This window comes from Chinchilla lanigera, unplaced genomic scaffold (assembly GCF_000276665.1).
Source record: "Chinchilla lanigera isolate Chin_1 unplaced genomic scaffold, ChiLan1.0 scaffold00063, whole genome shotgun sequence".
In the NCBI taxonomy this organism is placed as follows: domain Eukaryota; kingdom Metazoa; phylum Chordata; class Mammalia; order Rodentia; family Chinchillidae; genus Chinchilla; species Chinchilla lanigera.
This window is the reverse complement of record NW_004955464.1, coordinates 13956855-13975092: the sequence shown is the minus strand read 5'-3', so window position 1 is coordinate 13975092 and position 18238 is coordinate 13956855. Positions and strand designations below refer to the sequence as shown.

Here is an 18238-nt window from a genome sequence, read left to right as displayed (position 1 = left end):
CAGATACAGATACAGACACAGATACAGATTCAGATACATACAGATACAGATACAGTTCTCCCCGGTGCTGCCTTAGATACCTAGTGTCCCAGGCCTATAACATGGGCCAGGGCATGTGTCAGAAGCTGAGCGGGAGGCTTTCTTGTGAGCCTGTACTGCCAACTTGGCCGGGGACACCTCCTTCCCCAGCCTCGACACTCCAGCCTTTTCATTTATTGACTTCAGCACTAGGACTGCTCTGTTGTCTTTTTTCCTACCAATTTCCATAGTAACCCCTGGTCTTAACATGGTACATTCAAATATCTCTAGACTCTGTAGGTATGTATGTGTGTATGTACGTGTGCGTGTATGTATGTGTGTATCTGTATCTATCTATCTAATCTTTGCTGTACAGGGGAATGAACCCGGGGTCTTCACAGTGAGCTATATCCCCAGCCTTTTCTTTTCATTTTGAGGCCTAATAAAATAAAATTGACTAGGCTGGGCTCAAATCCATGATCCTCCTGCCTCTGCCTCCCAGAGTGCTAGGATTTATAGGTATGTGTCTGGCTGACTGACAATTTTATACTTCTTCTTTCACTCACTGGACCCTTGAAACCATTACCTCTAGCTCTCTCTCCACATGGATCATGTCTCTGGTCTTCACTTTTTCCTTGTCCACTTTTTACTGCACACCTTTATGCCACACTGGGCAGAGCCCACTGCTCCCTCCCTCCCCTCTCAGAGCCATTCCTGGTGATCCTGTCCCCTTTGCCACAGGGCAGTAAATTCACTGAAAGCCCATCACGGAAATGTTCCTCACTCTCACAAAGGAAAGCATGAGAGGGAAACTGGCCGTCACATTCCACTGGATGTTTCTCCACATGTAAGCATGGTATATGGGACTGCAGAAGCCACTTCCAGCCTGGAGGGGAGTCTGCCAGTGATGACCATGCTGGAGATAAAAGTACAGAAAAGTGGAAAAAACCAGGATCCCTGAGGATATGGCTAGGATCAAGCAGCCCCAGAATCATCTTACCTCTAAATTTCTTCTGTGAGATAATAAAGCCCCTTGTTATTAAAGATATTTTAAACTGGATAATCTAGGGGCTGTCTTTTTCTCAGAGCTGGAAGGACACTCGCTAACACAGAATATGAGGGCAGGGTAACGACTAGCACAGGAGTGTTACCTCTAAATTTCTTCTGTGAGATAATAAAGCCCCTTGTTATTAAAGATATTTTAAACTGGATAATCTAGGGGCTGTCTTTTTCTCAGAGCTGGAAGGACATTCGCTAACACAGAATATGAGGGCAGGGTAACGACTAGCACAGGAGTGGAATGCACAGTGTAGAACTGACTGAACGGAGAAGGTAGGGCAAAGGGCAAAGAGGACAGAGGACCTGCTACTTCAGGCTGGGAAGCTGGTAACCATTATTACTCTCTATTGAAACATCTGATCAAACTGTTTCTCACTGTAGCTCAGGACACAGGCCATGTTACTAAAAAGGCCAAGGACAGTCATGGTTAGACTGAGACCCATGAGAAAACAAGCACAAAAGTAAAGGTTTACTGAGAAAGGTGTCTGTGGCTGCCACTATGGGTGACTGAAAGCCCCGTGGCCCCACAGTCATCAGACTCAGGTTTCTTCCTTATTTCTGTTTCATCTCTCATTCTCAGCTTGTAGCTTCTAATACTCAGGCTACTTCATGGTCCAAAATGGCAGCTAGAGCTCCAACTATCATATTCACATTCTAGGAAAAAAAAAGGGAAAAGGCAGGAAAGGCAATAATACTGCACTTCCTAGATGAGCTGCTTCCTTTTGGGCATCATTCATGGAGCTTCCTTCCACACACTACATTGGCTCTTACCTCACTGACAGAGCGTACAGACATGGTATCTAACTGAATAAAAAAGTAAAACAGCAGTTTTTCAGCTGGGTATACACTGATGCCTGGTCACAGAAGGGCTCTTTTCACTGAGGAAGAAGAAAGAACAAGCCCTGAGTATGTACCAACTAGTTCCCATTCTCAAAACATAAAGGCTACACCTTCCTTTAGAGCCTGGATTTCATGGTCTGTCATACTTTTTCTTGCCAATATCCTCAACTCCCCTCTTCCGTTTTCTTTTGATCACCCTTACCTTACCTTCTCTGGGCTGCGTGACCAGAGATCATAGCATACAGACCAGTGTCACTTATGAGGTCAGTGCTATCGGCCTTTGCCGGGCATCACAACTGCCCAGATGCCCTTGCTGCCAAGCAGCATATGCGCCAAGTTTCTCCTGTCCACAAAGCTCCAACCCCCACCCTGCTGGCATTCCAGTCCCACCATGCAGAGGCCACTGTCCTGCATCTGCACGCGCCTCTCCTGACACCCTGTCGTAACAGGCAGCCAATGCTGCTGTTACTGCAGAAGACTATTATCCACCTCTCTGGCCTTAGAAGCCCATGCCAGCAGCCAGGCTTCTGGGCATCCTTGCACTCCAAGGCAGCCTCAGAGTGCTCTTCTACACTGCTGCCTGCACCTGCACTCTGTGCAGACCCTAAGTCACTCCCCACCGGGGCACAATGCTCCCTGTCTCCCCTTCACCTTTGCTAGCACCCTCTTTCACAGCCAACCTCAGGCTACCTTGCAATCCGCCTTGCCAAAGGCCTCTCCTTTCGGGATCTTACAGCTCGTGGGAGTGCGGCTGTCATGTCCACTGCTCGCCCCTCGCAGCTCTCATCCCTTGGCTTCGGCGACGTCACCCTCTCTCCATCCTATCCCCTGGTTCCCGTGAACACGTCTCTTCCACCCACCTTGGAGCAGTCACTGGCCCTCTCTCTGCCTCTCCCCTCTCCGTGGGTAACTGTATCAACCCCTGGGCTTTGATGACCATATATTTCCCATACCCTCTAAACCTAGATTCCTGCCACAACCACCACGGTCTGGGCCACCATTTCTCATAAGGGTGACACCAGTGCCCCTGCCACTCTCCACAATGCTTTCAAAGCATGCATCTGGTCCTTCCAGTCCATCCCAAAACCCTTAAGCGACCCTACAGCAGAAAAAGGACACTAGTGGAAACCATGGTAAAATGAAAACAAGGCCTCAGTGTGGTTCACAGTGCTGATGGTAGCTTCCAGGTGCTAACAATTATATGCAAGATATTAACAGGGAAAACAGGACATGACATACAGAAACTTCCCCGCAAATATAAAACCAGTCAAAGTCAAAAGTTGAAGAACAAAAACTGCCCTCACCTCCAACAGCTCCTCACTGCTTCCAGGACAATGCCCACTGGGTCACAAGGCCTGGGGGGTCCAGCCCTCTTTACTGCTCTGGCCTCATCTTTCCCACTCTCCTGTCATGCAGCTGAGTCCAAGCTCTTCTGCCTCCTGACCCTCTCACATGCCCCCTTCTGCCTGGAAAACTCCTGCTCCTCCCCTGGGCCCCAGCTGGCTCCTGTTCCCTCGGGGTGCCTCCCTCACCCCACAACCCATGTGGCCTTCTTCACATGCCCATGGCGTCCAGTGTGCCCCTACTGTGAATGCCTCTCTGGCACCCCAGCTAGACCATAGCTGCCTTAAGGGGTTACCCGCACACATACTCCCAAGAGACATATACGAGTGGAAGAAGGGAAGGCCTGGAGGGGAAGAGATGGCAAGCTAGACAGGCCACATCACAGGCAAATCTACTCCTGCCCTGACATTTGCCACCCAAGGCCTCCACATGCCCAGCTCTGAAAATCAATCCCTATCCCTCGTCATCAACTTCCAAAGGGCCAAAGGCTTTGGCTCTTCCCTACCTCCACTCCCTCATAGCATCTTGGTTTTCTCAAGACTCATTTCTGGAGACAGCCTGGCACCTGAGCTCTCACTGGTCTAGCCAGCCTGCTCTGCCAGGGGCAGAGGTGCTAGGGCTGGTGCGGGGGCTCCCCAGTCCCAGCCATTGATGCCCTGAAAAAGGCTGAACTATGCCTAGGGACTCTAGGAAGGGGGGTCGCCCTCCCTAAGCCCAGTCCCACCTGGTAAATATTTCATCCTCAAGCTGCTCAGCTAATCCCTATTAATTTCAATACTGCCGCCTTGCCTGGCTCAGCTCCCAATGCATTATTTATCCCCTTTGTTTGTTTGTCGCTAACAGGTGGGCCCCAGCGGAGGCGCTGACTGGGGACAAGCCCACTCCATCAGTGTGGCTGTGAATTAATCATGAGGACTAATGGGAAGCGCCTCAGCTCCAGGCACTTCCCTAGCCACCTCCTTTGGCCCTGGCACCCAGGGGTGGACCAGGGCCACCTCAACTCAATTTGACTCAATTCAGACCAGCACGTTTTATTTATTATCTGCCTACACTTGTCAGACACTGTGCTATGTTTTGGAAATACAAGCTGAACAAAACAGGCATAAGTTCCTGCCCTCAGGCAACTTACAATCTAACAGGGAGAGAGGTATTAAACAGCTATCGAGCCAGTAATTTCTTAATTACAACTGCGACTGAATGCTGTAAAGGGGCAGTACAGGGTGCTGTAAGAAGGCACACTGGGGTGAAGCAGACTTAGCCAAGTCTATGAATCAAGGCTTCCCTGAGGAAGCAAGTGCTGAGCTGAGCTCTGAGATGAGCAGGTGTTGAGCAGGCAATGAGCAGGGCAAAAGGTGGGAACACAGAGCTCAGAGTGGGGTAAAAGCAACAGGGAGGGGACCTCAGGTGGGAGAAGGAGCTCAGGTGAACAAAAACCCTGGGTCATGTGGAGCGACCTGTGTGGGCTTCTCAGCACCCTGAAGGCTTAGCTGTCACCAAGGAGGACAGGGCTGGAAACACTGACTTACCTCAGCCAAAATGTTCCCCTTGCTTCCGAGGAAGGAACTGCCTAAGCCGCTGAGGCCCAGCAAATGTTTTCTGAATGAAAGACTGAACAAAATGAAGCCCCTATCATTTCCCACAGAGATCTTTCCCCCAGACAGTGCTCTGTGAAATCCTGTTAGAGAAGTAGCTCACAGGTACTCAGGACTTCAAGTCCTCACTTTCAGGAAGCCTGAGAATTAGAAGCCATCGCCAATACCACTTTAAAGAAGCAGAAACCGAGGCCCAGAAGGAGAATGACTTACCCAGGACCACTCAGCCTGCTCCAGCATATCCCGAGACACATTCCCTCATGACTCCAGGGACCCTGGCCACTGGGAACAGTGCTCAAAGGCTCCTGATTTATGAAGCGTATGCAGCACTGCTGGGGCAGAGGCCTCGCTGTGCACATTCTCAGGATTTGTAATTCTATTCAAAGTGGCCACTTTGAAAATCCATATGTCTTCAGGCTCCCCGTACATCATGGTGTCAAGTCCTGGAGCAAAGGCATCCATCAGCAGCTCCCACACACTATGGTCTGTGTGCCCAGATGCCCAACCCCAGCTGGGTGCCCATCCTTAGCTCCCTCAGCCCTGACAGCACTACCCAGCCCTCTGTAAAGGTTCACCCCAGCTGAGCCAGTTGGCCAGCCAGTCAGCCTTACCCCGCACCTTCAGACGCTGCCAGCTGCCCCGCCCTACCCCTGCCTCAAATGTTGCCCTTGCCCTTCCAGGCTTCTGCTCTTCTCTTTTGGAGCTAGGCAGCCAGCACGGAGGCAGCCTCGATAACTTGCTAACGTGCTGCCCATGCTGTTCTTAAAAATTTATGACTGTGCAACATGAAAAATCCGGCTGAGGAGCCATCATTAGCAGTGCTGCCTCCCTCCCCCACCAGAGCCGCCCTCGTAAATTGAGATTTATGGCTGCAGCAGGCAGGGTAGGGGCTTGTGCAGGCAGTGAGGATGTTGTAGGGGAGACAGGAGACAGGAGACAGCAGTGGGGCCAGGGGCTCCCCCCTGCGGCAGCTCCTGTTCAGCACAGGCTGTGGCGATCACACTTCAGGAAAGCACGGTCTGGCCTGGGGTGTCTGCGCTGCATGGACGTTGGTTTCCTCATGGCAGTGGACGGGAGGGAGGGTGCCCAAGCCAATCACTGGCTTCTTGAGGTGTGCAGGGCCTGATGCAGGGTCCCAAAGCTCAAGCACAGGTCTCTTAGTAGGATGGCTTGAGGACAGGCGAGGTGAGACCTAGGGGAAGCATCATCCTTGCGAGGGTCACACTGAGTCAGCTTCTCCACCCAGAAGCACGTGGGCATGGACTGCAGAACCCACCCGAGAAGTAAGGAGAGGCACAGAGGAGGACATATTGGAACTTCAGTAAGGAAGGCCTGGGAGAGGGCATTGAAGGTGTGAGTGCAAGAACAAACCAGTCATAGCTGCCCTCCACAGGGACCAGGCTGGGCTGAAAAGGAAGCGATCCCACAGCCAGCCCCCTGCAGGCCCCGTCACCTCCTCTCCACCTCCCCTACTGCTCACTTAGCCCTGTCAGCCAGGCCATTATGAAATTGGGGTTTCATTTACAGACTAATTAAACATTACAGCTTGTTCACAATTACAACGCGGGGATGAGGGAGTAACTAATTACGGAAGAAATGAGCTAACATTTATCTCTGCTCCCACCCTCCTCTCCCCACTGCCCCCCCAATCTGGCTTCCTCTCAGTCTGGTCAGTACCAGTTCTCTTTGCCTATTTCCCAGGACGGGGGCTGGAAGGGCTTGGTAACCTCACTCAAGATCAGATTGCTGTTCCCACAGCTATTCTCAGGGACCCACGGGGACAGTCAGGGATTTTGTGCAAGGCCATGGATATGACTAAAATATGGGACCCTGGCATGGTGTGTGTGATGACATGGGGTTTTTCTGACATGGGGCAGCTCTGCTTTGGGTGTGTGACAGTACCATGCGGCTGTGTGGATCTAGGGTTCTTATCTTAGGACACGGCTTTGATGTGATGGCTGCAGATGACTGTTTGTGATGGGGTGTGAGTGCGAAGAGACCACGCCTTCACCCCCACCCCAGGACAGGATGGGAAAGAACTAAGTGGTGGTAAGAGGTGATGGTCAAAGCAAGTCTAGGGTGTGGCCCTAGGAGCAGAGTCCAAATTCCTGCTGGGTGGCACCACTCACTCTCCTGCCTGGGAGGCCAGAGAGGGACAGTGCTACTCTGCCCTGGGGCTCAGCTGGCTTGGCCTTGGCCTCTGGCCAGATGCCCCCTCTGGGGCCCAAGAAGCCCCCTGAGGGCTTGGAGTACCCCCTGTGGGCAGGAGTCCTGGGGTCTGGCTGGCCTGCCACAGGGTTTAATAATAGTAACAGTGAGTGTAAGCGTTTCCATCCTTCCTGCCTTTGGGCAGAAGAAGAAAGGAAAGAGGAGGGAGAGGAGAGAGAGGAGGGAGAGGAGGGAGCCGGCTGAAGGGAGGCTTTGAGGCCTCAGAACTCACATCAATCGGCCGGATCTGGGCCTAATTGTCTGACCCCTGCCCCTACCTTCAATCAGCTCTGCAGCTCCCGCCCGCCCCTTGCCTAACTAGCAGCCATGTTCTCCTCATTAGGACAAGCTCCCCTTGCACACATGTCCCTGGACCTGTCCCCCAGCACTCCCAGCTCCCAACACTGCCTTGTGGGAGGGTACAACGCGGACCCAGTTTTGGAGGGGCTCCTGGGATTACTATACCCTCAGCCACCACAGCTGGCTGGCCTGAGCTGTATGAACCCCTCTCCTTGAGCTACAGGGCTTGCAGCCACGTGCAGTGACATATTCCTGGGCTGGCTCAGCAGCTGGTTGCATTCCGTCCTCTGTGTCCTTTCTGCTGTAGTCGCTGTTTCAGACACAGAGCCCCCGCAGGCAGGAGTTGTTTGGCTTTTGTCCCTGCTGGCCTGGTTCAGCATAGCATAAGCTACTTTAGCCCAGCTGGGGGTCTGGGTCAGAGTATGTGTCCACAGGTTGGGAGCTGAAGGAACTCATCTGCCTACTGCCCAGGACGGCTCATTTCTGAGGATCCAGGTGTAGTGACATGTTGAAGGTCGGGGTGGGTGGCGCGCAGTTAAACAGGAGGGCCTATTGGTGAAGAACTCAAACCCTAGATGAGGGTAGGCCTGTGTTCAAACCCAGGTCTCCTGCTTCCTCGCTATACAGCCTGAAGGTTGTGAGTGACAACCTTCCTGAGCCTCAGTTTCCTCACAAACAACAGAGACAACAGCCTGCAGCTCAGGGCTTGAGAATTCAGTGAGATACAATATATGCAAAGCCCTCTGTACTTCACCTGGCACTTAGCAAATGGTGTAGAATGATACTGCATGATTCACACAGACCCACCTCCATATGCCACAGGCCCCTCTTTGCCCATCTGGGCCCTGGGCCCTTGGCCCTGGTCAGTAGTGTCCAGCAGCTGCAGCACAGCAGCTAACTCCAAGGCCAGAAGCACCTATGCTGGAGCCTAAGTGCATGGGAAGCTTCAAGTTGAGGAGTAAGAGCTCAGGCTGTGTGCCCACTGGCATTAGGTCAGGTGAGGCAAGTCAGCAGGTCTGGCCCATGAGGCATGAACTGCCCACAAGTCTTATGGCATGGAGGCAGAGCTGCTGTGGTCACTTCCAGAGGGAAGGCTGTCTGCTTGCTCTAGGGATCCATCCTAAGGGTTCCAGGCCTGTTCAGGACTGGGGGAGGGGCTGGCCTGGTCTGGGCCCTGACATTGTCTCTCACCTTAAACCAGTGGTAATGACTTGCAAATATTGATGAAAACACAAACTACAGAGATTGTGTTTTTCGGGGAGTGAAGGTGGGGAGAAGGGATAAAGAGGAAAATAAACTGAAATGAAGTCCAGTTATCTCCCATCTGTGGCTGCTCCTAATCCCCCAGCCCAAAGGAATCCAATGCAGCCCCTTATCTGCCCTGTCAATCACTCAATCACCGCCCAGTGTTTGGTGGGCACCACACATCTGCAAACGTGCTCACACACGCACACATTCATCCCACTGACTCTTGCTCCAACACTCCCGCCCACCCCCAGCCCATTACTCCTCTGAGTAGGAGCAGCCAGCACGCAGGTCCTGCCAGATGGATGCAATTTGCATAATATCAGCAGCGAAGGCTGCAAGATCACCAGGGGTCAGGGCGCTGACATCCCCACACAGTCTATCTGCAAGTGCTAATTTGGCCGGCATTGATCTGTCTTTCTGATTTCTTTGTCATTTACGTCTGCAATGGTTTGACAGGAGATACAGAGAGAGACAAGGGGAGGCCAGGCCAGCCTGGGGCTAGGAAGGCAGTGAAACAAAGATTGCAGTTCCCAATGCATCATCCACATGCAACACATACATACATAGACCAGAACCTTCCTTCACCACATCACCTCTGCCCACTCACTTATCTACCCAGCTTTCCATCTGTGGTTGCTACTGAAGACCAGGGCCTGTGTCTGGTGAGAACCAATTCCTTGGACATCCATAGGGCTCCAAGGAGGGAAGAAGCCAGTACCCTTCTCCTTGAGCACTCTTTGGGCGGCCAGTGGAAACCCCTTCAATGCCTGGATAATTCTCTCTTCTCATGGCCATCCATCTCCTGATCCTTTCTCAGGGCCACCCCAGAAACAATGAGATGGAGGGGGTAGTATTGGGGAAGACACTCTCGTGGTGTTGTCTGTCCATCCCTATTGGGTAACTAGGGTGACTCCTCCCCTCCCAGCCCAGAAGGGAACCAAAGCTGGGTGGTGGTGAGACACCTCTCTGGGACAGATGGGAGAGGGACAAGATCTGCTGGGGCCTCTTATAGACTCTTCACCACCTTCAGGTCATCTAAAGCCCAGACACTGAGAGCCTGCTGATTGTCAAGCCCACCAGCTGAGCCAGAAAGTCCTGTATCGAATCAGGTCTAAATGCTACCTGCTAGACCCTCAGCCATAGCTCCTACATTCTTCCCTGCCACAGGAGGGGCTCTGCATAGGGATGGGGACCCTACTACTACTATGCTAAGCAATGTCAGGGGGCAAGGAGAGCAGAGACGACTTTGCTCTGGGAAGCAAGAGTCCTCTGCAGAGAGGGGCACACTCACTGGCCCAGGAGGCACAGGGGCTTGAGCAGTTCCACGGCTGTGAGCCCCTGGCCCCAATGCCTCTGTCTTGGCGCCACCTCCCTTCCCTGCCTGCAGTGGCAGGAGCAGGGTGATCAGAAGGAACTCCCTGCTGGGCAAGAGGGGGGCCCGTGTTTGGTGTGTGCTAATCCCGGGCCTGAGGTCTTCAGAGGGACCTGAGAAACTTCAAGGAGGGAAGGCAAAGCTGCACTGTAGACGAGCTCATTAGCCAGCACCCCCACCCCCCCACGAGGAGGAGGGCGGGCGGCCCAGTGAGCGTGGCGGCAGAGTCGGCAGAGAAAAGGCTGTCACTGTCCTTTCTTCCTTTTGGTACAAGCGTCTCCCTGAGCCGACGATTCTCCCGCAGTGACACCTCTCACGGGCACTAATGAGGTCTGTGTCACAGAGCTAATGCCTTTTGACTGGACTCTGATAGACACCCCACTCCTTCAAGGGAGACCACAAGGCAGAACTGCCCCCATCCTGGGGCCAGACCCCACCCTGCCACCTGCCAGCACAGTTTTCTGGCCAGACTGTGCTGGGCAGCAAGCTCAAGAGAGTACAGTTGACTGGGGTCCTTGAGCCTCAGAGGGGCCCCTCAGTCCCAGAGCAGAGGGACCAAGCTCCCAGGCAGGACCACCCAGCCAGGCGTCAGGGAAGGTCCACACTATTCTCCCAACCATCTGGAGCCAGCAGTCTGGCCTCCCTGCCACAACAGCAGGTGAGGTTTTACGGGTGCTGCCTCTGCAGATTCCAAAAAGGAGGAGAGAGAGGCCCAGGCCGTGCCTTAGAAGGCTCAAAGGTGAAGGCCCTGGCCATCCCCTCCAACAGATCACACCAGGCCAAACATGCCTTCTTCATGCTCACCCTGGGAGGGCCAGGCCGAGCTGGAGGCGGTGCCCCTGGAAGATGGGCAGGGTGTTCCTGGGCCAAGACGTGCAGAGCAAACTACAATCACCAAGTGAAGCCACTGGGGCCACAGGCCAGCAGGCACTGGGCTCTGACCCTGGCTGCAGCAGTTCTGACAGACAGCAGCAGCACCTTCCCTTTCCCCGTCAGCTCTCACTGCCGAAGCTTTGTCGATGCCTGCAGGTTTCACGTGGCACTGAGAGAAATTTGCAAAGTGAGCTTGTCTTCCTCCCTAGCATCTTGTTGAGAGCACAAAGCCCAACAACACCAAAAAGGCGCCTTAGAGGTCAGCACAGTGATAGGAGCACAGGCTTTGCATTTGGATAAACCCAGGTTTGAATCCTGGCAGAGCTCAACTGGCTGTCACAGAACTGAACCTGCTTCCTCATCTACAAAATGGGAATGATAACGCTTGCCTGTGAAAACTAAATCAGTTAACAGAAAGTGCCCCAACATAATGCAAATGCTTTGCTGACCCTTTGCTGGAATGAAAGAAAGGGTCAGATCCCTCATGCAGCATGCCCTGCCTCACAGCCTTTGGCCCAAACCCAGGATGCTGACAGAACCACAGTAGCCAAGGAAGTCAGCAGGTGGACACCACACATGTGGTGCCTCTGAACCTCCTCCTCCATACCCAGCTCCAGTACCACTCTCTTCCCCTCACTCCCAAGGCCAGACCTCCTATCCCAGGAGAGGTAAGACATCAGCTCACAAGCTCCAGCAGCCCTTGCCCAGTGCTCCACTGCCTCTTGGCCTCCTCAGCCATCCCTCAACCCAGTTTCTCCCTCAGTCCCCAGAGCCAAGTGCACGATTCCATCTCTGAGCTCTGTGGACACAGGGCACTGTGGCTGCCATGTTTACCAATGCGCTTCTAGTCCTGGTCATGGCTCTTGACCTACAGTAGATGCAAGGTGACTGTTCAGTGAAGAAAGGAAAGTTTCACCTGGTCCTCTGCCTCCACTCTCACGGCCACTGCCCTGGCTCTAAACTGTCCATCACCTCTTGCTCACCTTCTTGCACCTTCCCTTTGGCCTCCTTGCATGCAGACTCCTGACTGGGCATTCCCACACAAACCATCAGACTGCTGTGACACAAGCCCAACTCCTACTCATTCCCCTCCCCAAACACTCCTATGCTCTCACACCTCCCATTCCTCACACCTCTGAGGAGGTACCACTCCCCTAGCTGGCTCTCACCCCTTCTGCAGGCTTCTCTCCCAGCCCCACCCCGCCAGGAGCCAGCCTCCCTGTGTTCCCAGCACCTCTACACTACCATGCCGCACCCCACGGAACTGTGGGTGAGCTAAGCACTCTGGAGATGGCTGAGCAGTACAATCTGCAGAAACCTTGCCCAGCATCACCTAATGCCGCCTCACCCCCCACCAATACACATACCACTCCCCACTCCAGGATGGCAGCTCTTCACACAGTTAATTAGCACCATGTCACTGAGGACCAGCCTGAGTGGCCAGTGACAGGAGCTGACCTCTGACCCCAGGGCTGGGAAGCAGTCCACATCAAACTCTTACAGCGCGACCCTTTTAGCACGCACAGTAACTCGGGGCACCGGCAGCTGAAGCTCATTAAAGCTGTCTCTTTGGCACTAGGGCCATTAACCTCACTGCTCAAAACCCACGCCTCCCCTCCCCGCCTTTCCCAGCCCAATTAATGCCCTACATACTCCCTCCCTCCCAAGCACCCTCACCCATACCTCAGAGCCAGCCAGGAGCTGGCAGGGCAGCCTTCTTCATTCAGACTGCAAAGACCAAGTGCCAAGAAACACCAGTGTCCAGGAAGCCCTAGTGTTGGCAGGACCACAGAGGGAGCTCCCTGAGCACCCCCTATTGCCAGGCACTGCACTAGCCATTTACAGGGGTCATGGACTGGACCCTCCCAGCACCCCTCAAAGACAGGAAGCACTGTGTCTTGTCTAAGGTCCCATGGTTCTGCTTCTGCGTGATAAGGCCACAGCTATCTCTAGCTTCAAAGCCTGTACTTCACTGTCATTTAGAGCCTTGGGCTGCCCCTGGAGGGCCCACCCAGATGGGGACATACTTCAGAGGTCCTACCTTAAGGTGACAAAGGTAAAGAGACAAAAAGGGTGTCACTGAGACTCAAAAAGCACCAAAGAGCGGGCAGAGAAGCTGCTTTGCCTCACAGATACCCCCGGGGACAGACACACAGAAGCAGGACACCTAGCTCAAGGCTGCATTCCTCCCACTGCTAAGCTCCATTACAGGCAGGCCCTCTTCCCTCGGACCAATGCAAGTCTTCTCACTGGTGCTCTCTCTGGTCTCTTCCTTTCACATCAATTTTCTACTGATTCATTTGCTCATCCAACTTTTCATCCATCCATCTACAAGCATTTACTAAACATCTACTAAGGCCTAGTTTTGTGCAGCACAAATGGTCTCAATGATCCTAAATCAGAGCTCTGATCATGTCATTTTTACACTCACAAATCTTCTCAATCTCCTCTAAACCTCAAAACAAAAACACATACACTTTAACCAAGCATTCAAGGTCCTGCTTATTTCTCTATTTTTCCAGCTATTCTCTAGCCCACCTTTTTCTACTCCAATCTCAATGAAATTCAGATGTAGATGTCCGAACTTGTCTCTCAATATGCTGTTTTCTCGTGCCCCTAGTCCTTCCATTTTTCTGGCTAGAAAACTCCTATTTATCCTTCAAGAATCCCAACACAAGAGTTTTTCTCTAGGAAACCTTTTGCTGACCTCCCAGGCACATCATCTAGCTGTGTCTGGTTTCTTCTCTAGGTTGCATAGAAAAACTTCTGTAGAAAGGAACAGCAGTAATAGTGGGGTATCCTAAGTTCCCTGGGCCAGTTAGCCACTTCTTTTTTCCACCAGGCCTTAGGACAGCCTTGGCCATGTCCCCAAAAGAGTGATATGGAGCATTCCAGGAGTGAATGAGATGTAAATGAAGAAGCAGAAGCTACCTCACAACTGAGAAGGGGAAAAACCCCCTTTGGGTCAATTCACATGATTCTATCACAGCCCTTTGTGCCCTGGCTGGCAGGCCAATTTCAGTCTCAGTCTCTGCTCAGGATGTGAGCTCCCAGAGGACTGGAACTCTTGTCCTGTCATTTCAGCAGGAAATGACACCTGCTAGGCTCAGCACCTGCTAGGCACCTGCTAGGCACCAATAAATGTGGAATGGATGAGAGGCGAGTCTTTCGGCTGGTGCCTACATCTCCCATCCTTCTCATGTCTCTCCAGCCCCTACCAATGACATCTTCGCTTAAGTAATAAGGTTATGACAAGGTCCTAGTGCCACCCAGGGATATCTTGGCTCCTCCCTACTTAGAACAAAGCCTATGCCTGGTCAAGTCTGCCAGCTGAAAACATCTGCATACACATACAGGCAATTGCACACAAAATAAGATAACATGGAAATGAAAAGGTACTCTAACAGATACACCCACAAGCTAATGATTACTTCCATACACAGACACATGCCCTTAGAAAAATAAAGAGGTATTGCTATGCATATATACCTCCATGATATGCACAATCATGGACACATTATACTCTTAGACACACAGCTGAAGGTGTCACTGACAGGCAGACACAATGATACTCACAGACACATATTTATATTGCTGTATTAAAAGCCTGCAGAGCCTCCAATTGCCTGGAGTTGGTCATTCCAGTCTCCTCCCAAGCAGGAATCCCCTAAGGGTGTAGCCCCACCTGGCACCCCAAGTGGCCCCTCCCAACCCAGGCACCACTCAATGGAGGTTGCTCCTGTGGGGGAGTCAATACCCTGTGGACGAAGCCATCGGTCAGAAGGACCCCGACTAATTAAAAGCTGGTGAGGTTTAAATAATTCATCTCCTTAACTCCCATTGATCGTCCAGTTTAGTGGTCACAGACTTGAAACAATATTAAACAGCCTCCTCCAGCTCCCCAGGGGGTGGGTAACTGACATGTGCCCACCTCCCCTAGGACACTGCTCACAAGAGAAGAGACAAGGGTAGAGGGGCCCAATCTGAGACCACCTGTGACTCACTCAAAGCACAGAAGTCTGCCTCACCAAATGGGTATTTTTGTTTGTTTGTTTGGTCTTTTTTGCACTTCAGGCTGGCCTTCAACTCACTTTGTAGCCCAGGCCGGCCTGGAACTCACAGCAATCCTCTTGCCTCAGCCTCCCAAGTGCTGGAACTACAGGCGTGCACCACCACGCCCGGCTTCAAATGGTATTTTGAGAGGTCCTTTCCAAAGGTTCCAGTCTGGAACTCCCTTGCTCTACCAGCTCCCCTTTCTCTCCTCCCCTTGGCTATGGAGGAAACCCTGTGAAGCACAGAATGAACAATGGAAACCCTCCATGTTTGGGGGACTGGGACATGCGGGCAGGGGACTGACCGAGCTGCCAGGGGGATATTGCAGAGGGACTGACCGATGCCGCTGTGGGGCCGGCCTATGTGCTGCAGGCTGAGGCCCTTGTTCATGTCTAGAAGTCCGTTCTTGGGCCAGCAGCCCATGGCGAAGCTGTAAGCCTGGAAGACAGGAGGCAAGAGTGGTTAACAGAGGCCCTGACCCGAACAGACCCCACTCGCCAGCCTCCCCAGCCCCCATCTCTTCCCACCAAGGGCTCAGTCTTGTATTGCTACCCCGGGTTCCCTTTCTGCTGAGCACCCCATCTCCTTCCTTCTCAAGTCCCCTTCCTCCTGGGCTTTGCCCCATCAGAACCCCCTGCCCTCATTGGGTACTTCCACCAGAGCTCCACTCTAGAAAGCTCCATTTACTAAGAGCTTTCTGGTCAGGAGCTTCCCCTCACCAGTGACCCACTTTACCACACACTCATCCTCTTCAGACTGCCTCTGTCTAAAGCCCCCAGATCTTCGCTGGGCTCCCTCTTCCCAGCTGAACCTTTCACAGAGACTGGCCTCAGGAAGGACCTCGGAGACCAGTGTATCCTAACTTCACTCTACAGACTGGAAGACGGCTGAGAGCTGTGAATGACATGCCCATCCTCAGTGCTTTGGACTACTCAGGAAAGGCTGTGGTAGAAGGCTCTGCGTGCCCAGTGGGGGCCCCCAGAGGAGGGGGCTCCTGCCTGCTTGACTCAGGCAGCTGTGAGGGGAGGACATGATGTGAGTGTGTATGGGGGGAGCAGATGCTCTGCTGAAGGTCAAGTGCTCACTTATGCATATTCAAAGCGGCCACCCATCGATCTGTACTTAATTGTTTTCCTGGGGTTGGGGAAGGAAGTGCTAGGGGCATCGATCTGCTCAGGTCCCCAGCACTCCATTGCCGCCCTCCATTTCCTACCGCGCCACCTGGCCGCCAGCAACCTCCATCTGGGGGACACATGCCAGGATAGGGAGACCACCTTCCCTTACAGGCATGACTGGCCTGTCACAGATAAGGAAACTGAGTCCCCAAAAGAAGAGGCTGGTATGGGCTAGAAGGCTCTAAAATGGCTGAATGGGATTTAATTTCTGCGTTGTCTGCCAACCAAGTCCTTGGCTTCTGCCAGTGGGCCCTGGAGCTAGGTGATCCCTTAAATACTCCCCACTCGCCCTTTAGAAGTTCCGGGACACTGGCTGCCCTTTTCCAAGGGCAGCAGGATGATGGCAGGAAGGAAGATAAAGCCTGGGTGAGGTCCCACAGGGACAGAACCAAAGAAAATCCCAGTCACGCCCAGCCAGGCACTGCAGTACCCCCATTGCTGCTAGGCCCAGGAGGTCCTCACCTACTTTGTGCTGGACGAGGCCTAGCACCAAGTCAGAAACAAGACAGGAGGCTGCACACAGTATCTGTGCCAGGGCCCAAGAGCTGGCCACAAGGCCAGCTCCCTTCCTTCCCAGCTGTAGGAACAAACACAGACCAGGAGCCACATACTTAAACCGCAGCACCTGCCATTTTCCATGACCACAGAGGTACCAGCCACAGCCCAACTTCCCACCTTCTCTCCCACCACAGCTGAACCCACATATCAGAGGCTGAGTGTGGGACTCAAGGACAGGGGAAGGATGCTGGCCGAGAGCCAGGGCACAGCCAGGACACAGGCAGCAAAGGGACACAGCCAGTGGGCGGGGCCCAGCTGGAGGAGCTGCTGAGGTGGTGGGCTGAGGCTGGGGTGCAGTGGGCCAGAGAGCAGTGGCAGCTGCCTTTCAAGTACTTTAAAATCACTTACAAAGGCCGGATTAAACGATCAGAAATTCCATTTAATAGGACAAATAAAGAAATAACAATCTACTCTATCAGTCTGGAAAAGGCGAGCTGGATAGGTTTTTTTCCCCTCTAGAAAGGAAAAAGGGAAGGAAGGGGGAAAAAAGAAGGATAATGTGTGTTTACTCAAGCAAAGAAAAAAATATTTAAGTGATGTCGGGGAGAAGATTGCAGTAACTAGTGAAGAATAACATCGTCTACTTTGCTGTCAAATCACACCCGAATTTCAGTAATAGATTCTCGGCTGACACTCAATTCAATTCGAAGGTGATCCTGCTTTATCCCAGCCCATCAAATATTAAACACTTGCATTAGCAGGTGCTGCCGCTTCCCGGCTTAAAGCGGCGGGCGGGCGGGCAGGCGAGCGGCAGGGCTGCTAAGGCCCCTCCACTCTGCTCATGGTTCGGGGACAGGGCAGCTCAACGTTATCTGCACGTCATCCTGAGCCTTATCACAGTTAAGCGGGAAGACTACTTCAGATAACAGCAGACGCTTGCCCTGACGAGTCACTGTGATTAGATTATTATTATTATAATGACTCCCCAAGATCTTCCACAGCCTAGGACACCCAGCAGAGGGGAGGGCAGCAGAGCCCAGGAGGGCCAGCCTGGACTGGGCAAGCCAGAGCGTCTGGAGGCAGGCAGAGGAACCAGGCAGGGTGGGAGCCCAGTCTCGCTTGACAGATGCCTTTCAGAAAGGGTAGCGTAGCTTGTCAGAGCGGGGTTGAGATGAATTGGCATCTCCACTGCGGCCACGGTATCATGTCGCACAGTTTCATATTCCCAGATAAGGCGTGATAACCAATTGCTGCCATGACACAGCCTCATCCAGCACCTCCTCAGCGGGGCGCGGGGCGGGGAGGGAGCAGCGTGTGCACATGGGTCTGCCAAGTTCCTAATAAGAGGGATTTAATTTTTACAAATGCTGCTTCCAGCGGGGCCTTCGCATACCAGCCAAAGTCCAAAATGATATTAAAACCAGTTAATTAAAACTGCTCTCCTTCAGCCTGAGCTTTCCTCCTGCTGCCCTTGCTGAGAAGCTGGGCATGTCTCCCCCAGGTACAGACACACTACCCTGCAACATTCAAACATGACCACCAGCTTCACAGAACCACCCTAGGCCTAGTACATCCATCGCCTCAACACCTCCTCACATCTCGGGTACCCCTTGGCATGGCCACCAGTCACAGAGAGTCACTCAGAGAATACAGAGGGT

At 52.9% G+C, this 18238-nt stretch overlaps 1 protein-coding gene across 7 annotated transcripts in view; it reads right to left on the bottom strand.

Annotated features, from left to right (window-relative positions):
* Eri3 (ERI1 exoribonuclease family member 3) overlaps window positions 1-18238 on the bottom strand; it is a 129018-nt gene that overhangs the window by 9506 nt on the left and 101274 nt on the right. For 5 of the 7 annotated variants that reach the window (XM_013521697.1, XM_005398762.2, XM_013521692.1 and 2 more), the window contains one exon: window positions 15246-15345. The exons of 1 other annotated variant lie outside the window; for it this stretch is intronic. In XM_013521697.1, the coding sequence (XP_013377151.1) occupies window positions 15246-15345 (100 nt within the window). Of the gene's footprint in view, window positions 1-15211; window positions 15346-18238 lie in introns of all 7 variants that reach the window. One more of the 7 variants, XM_005398764.2, reaches the window with a different exon arrangement.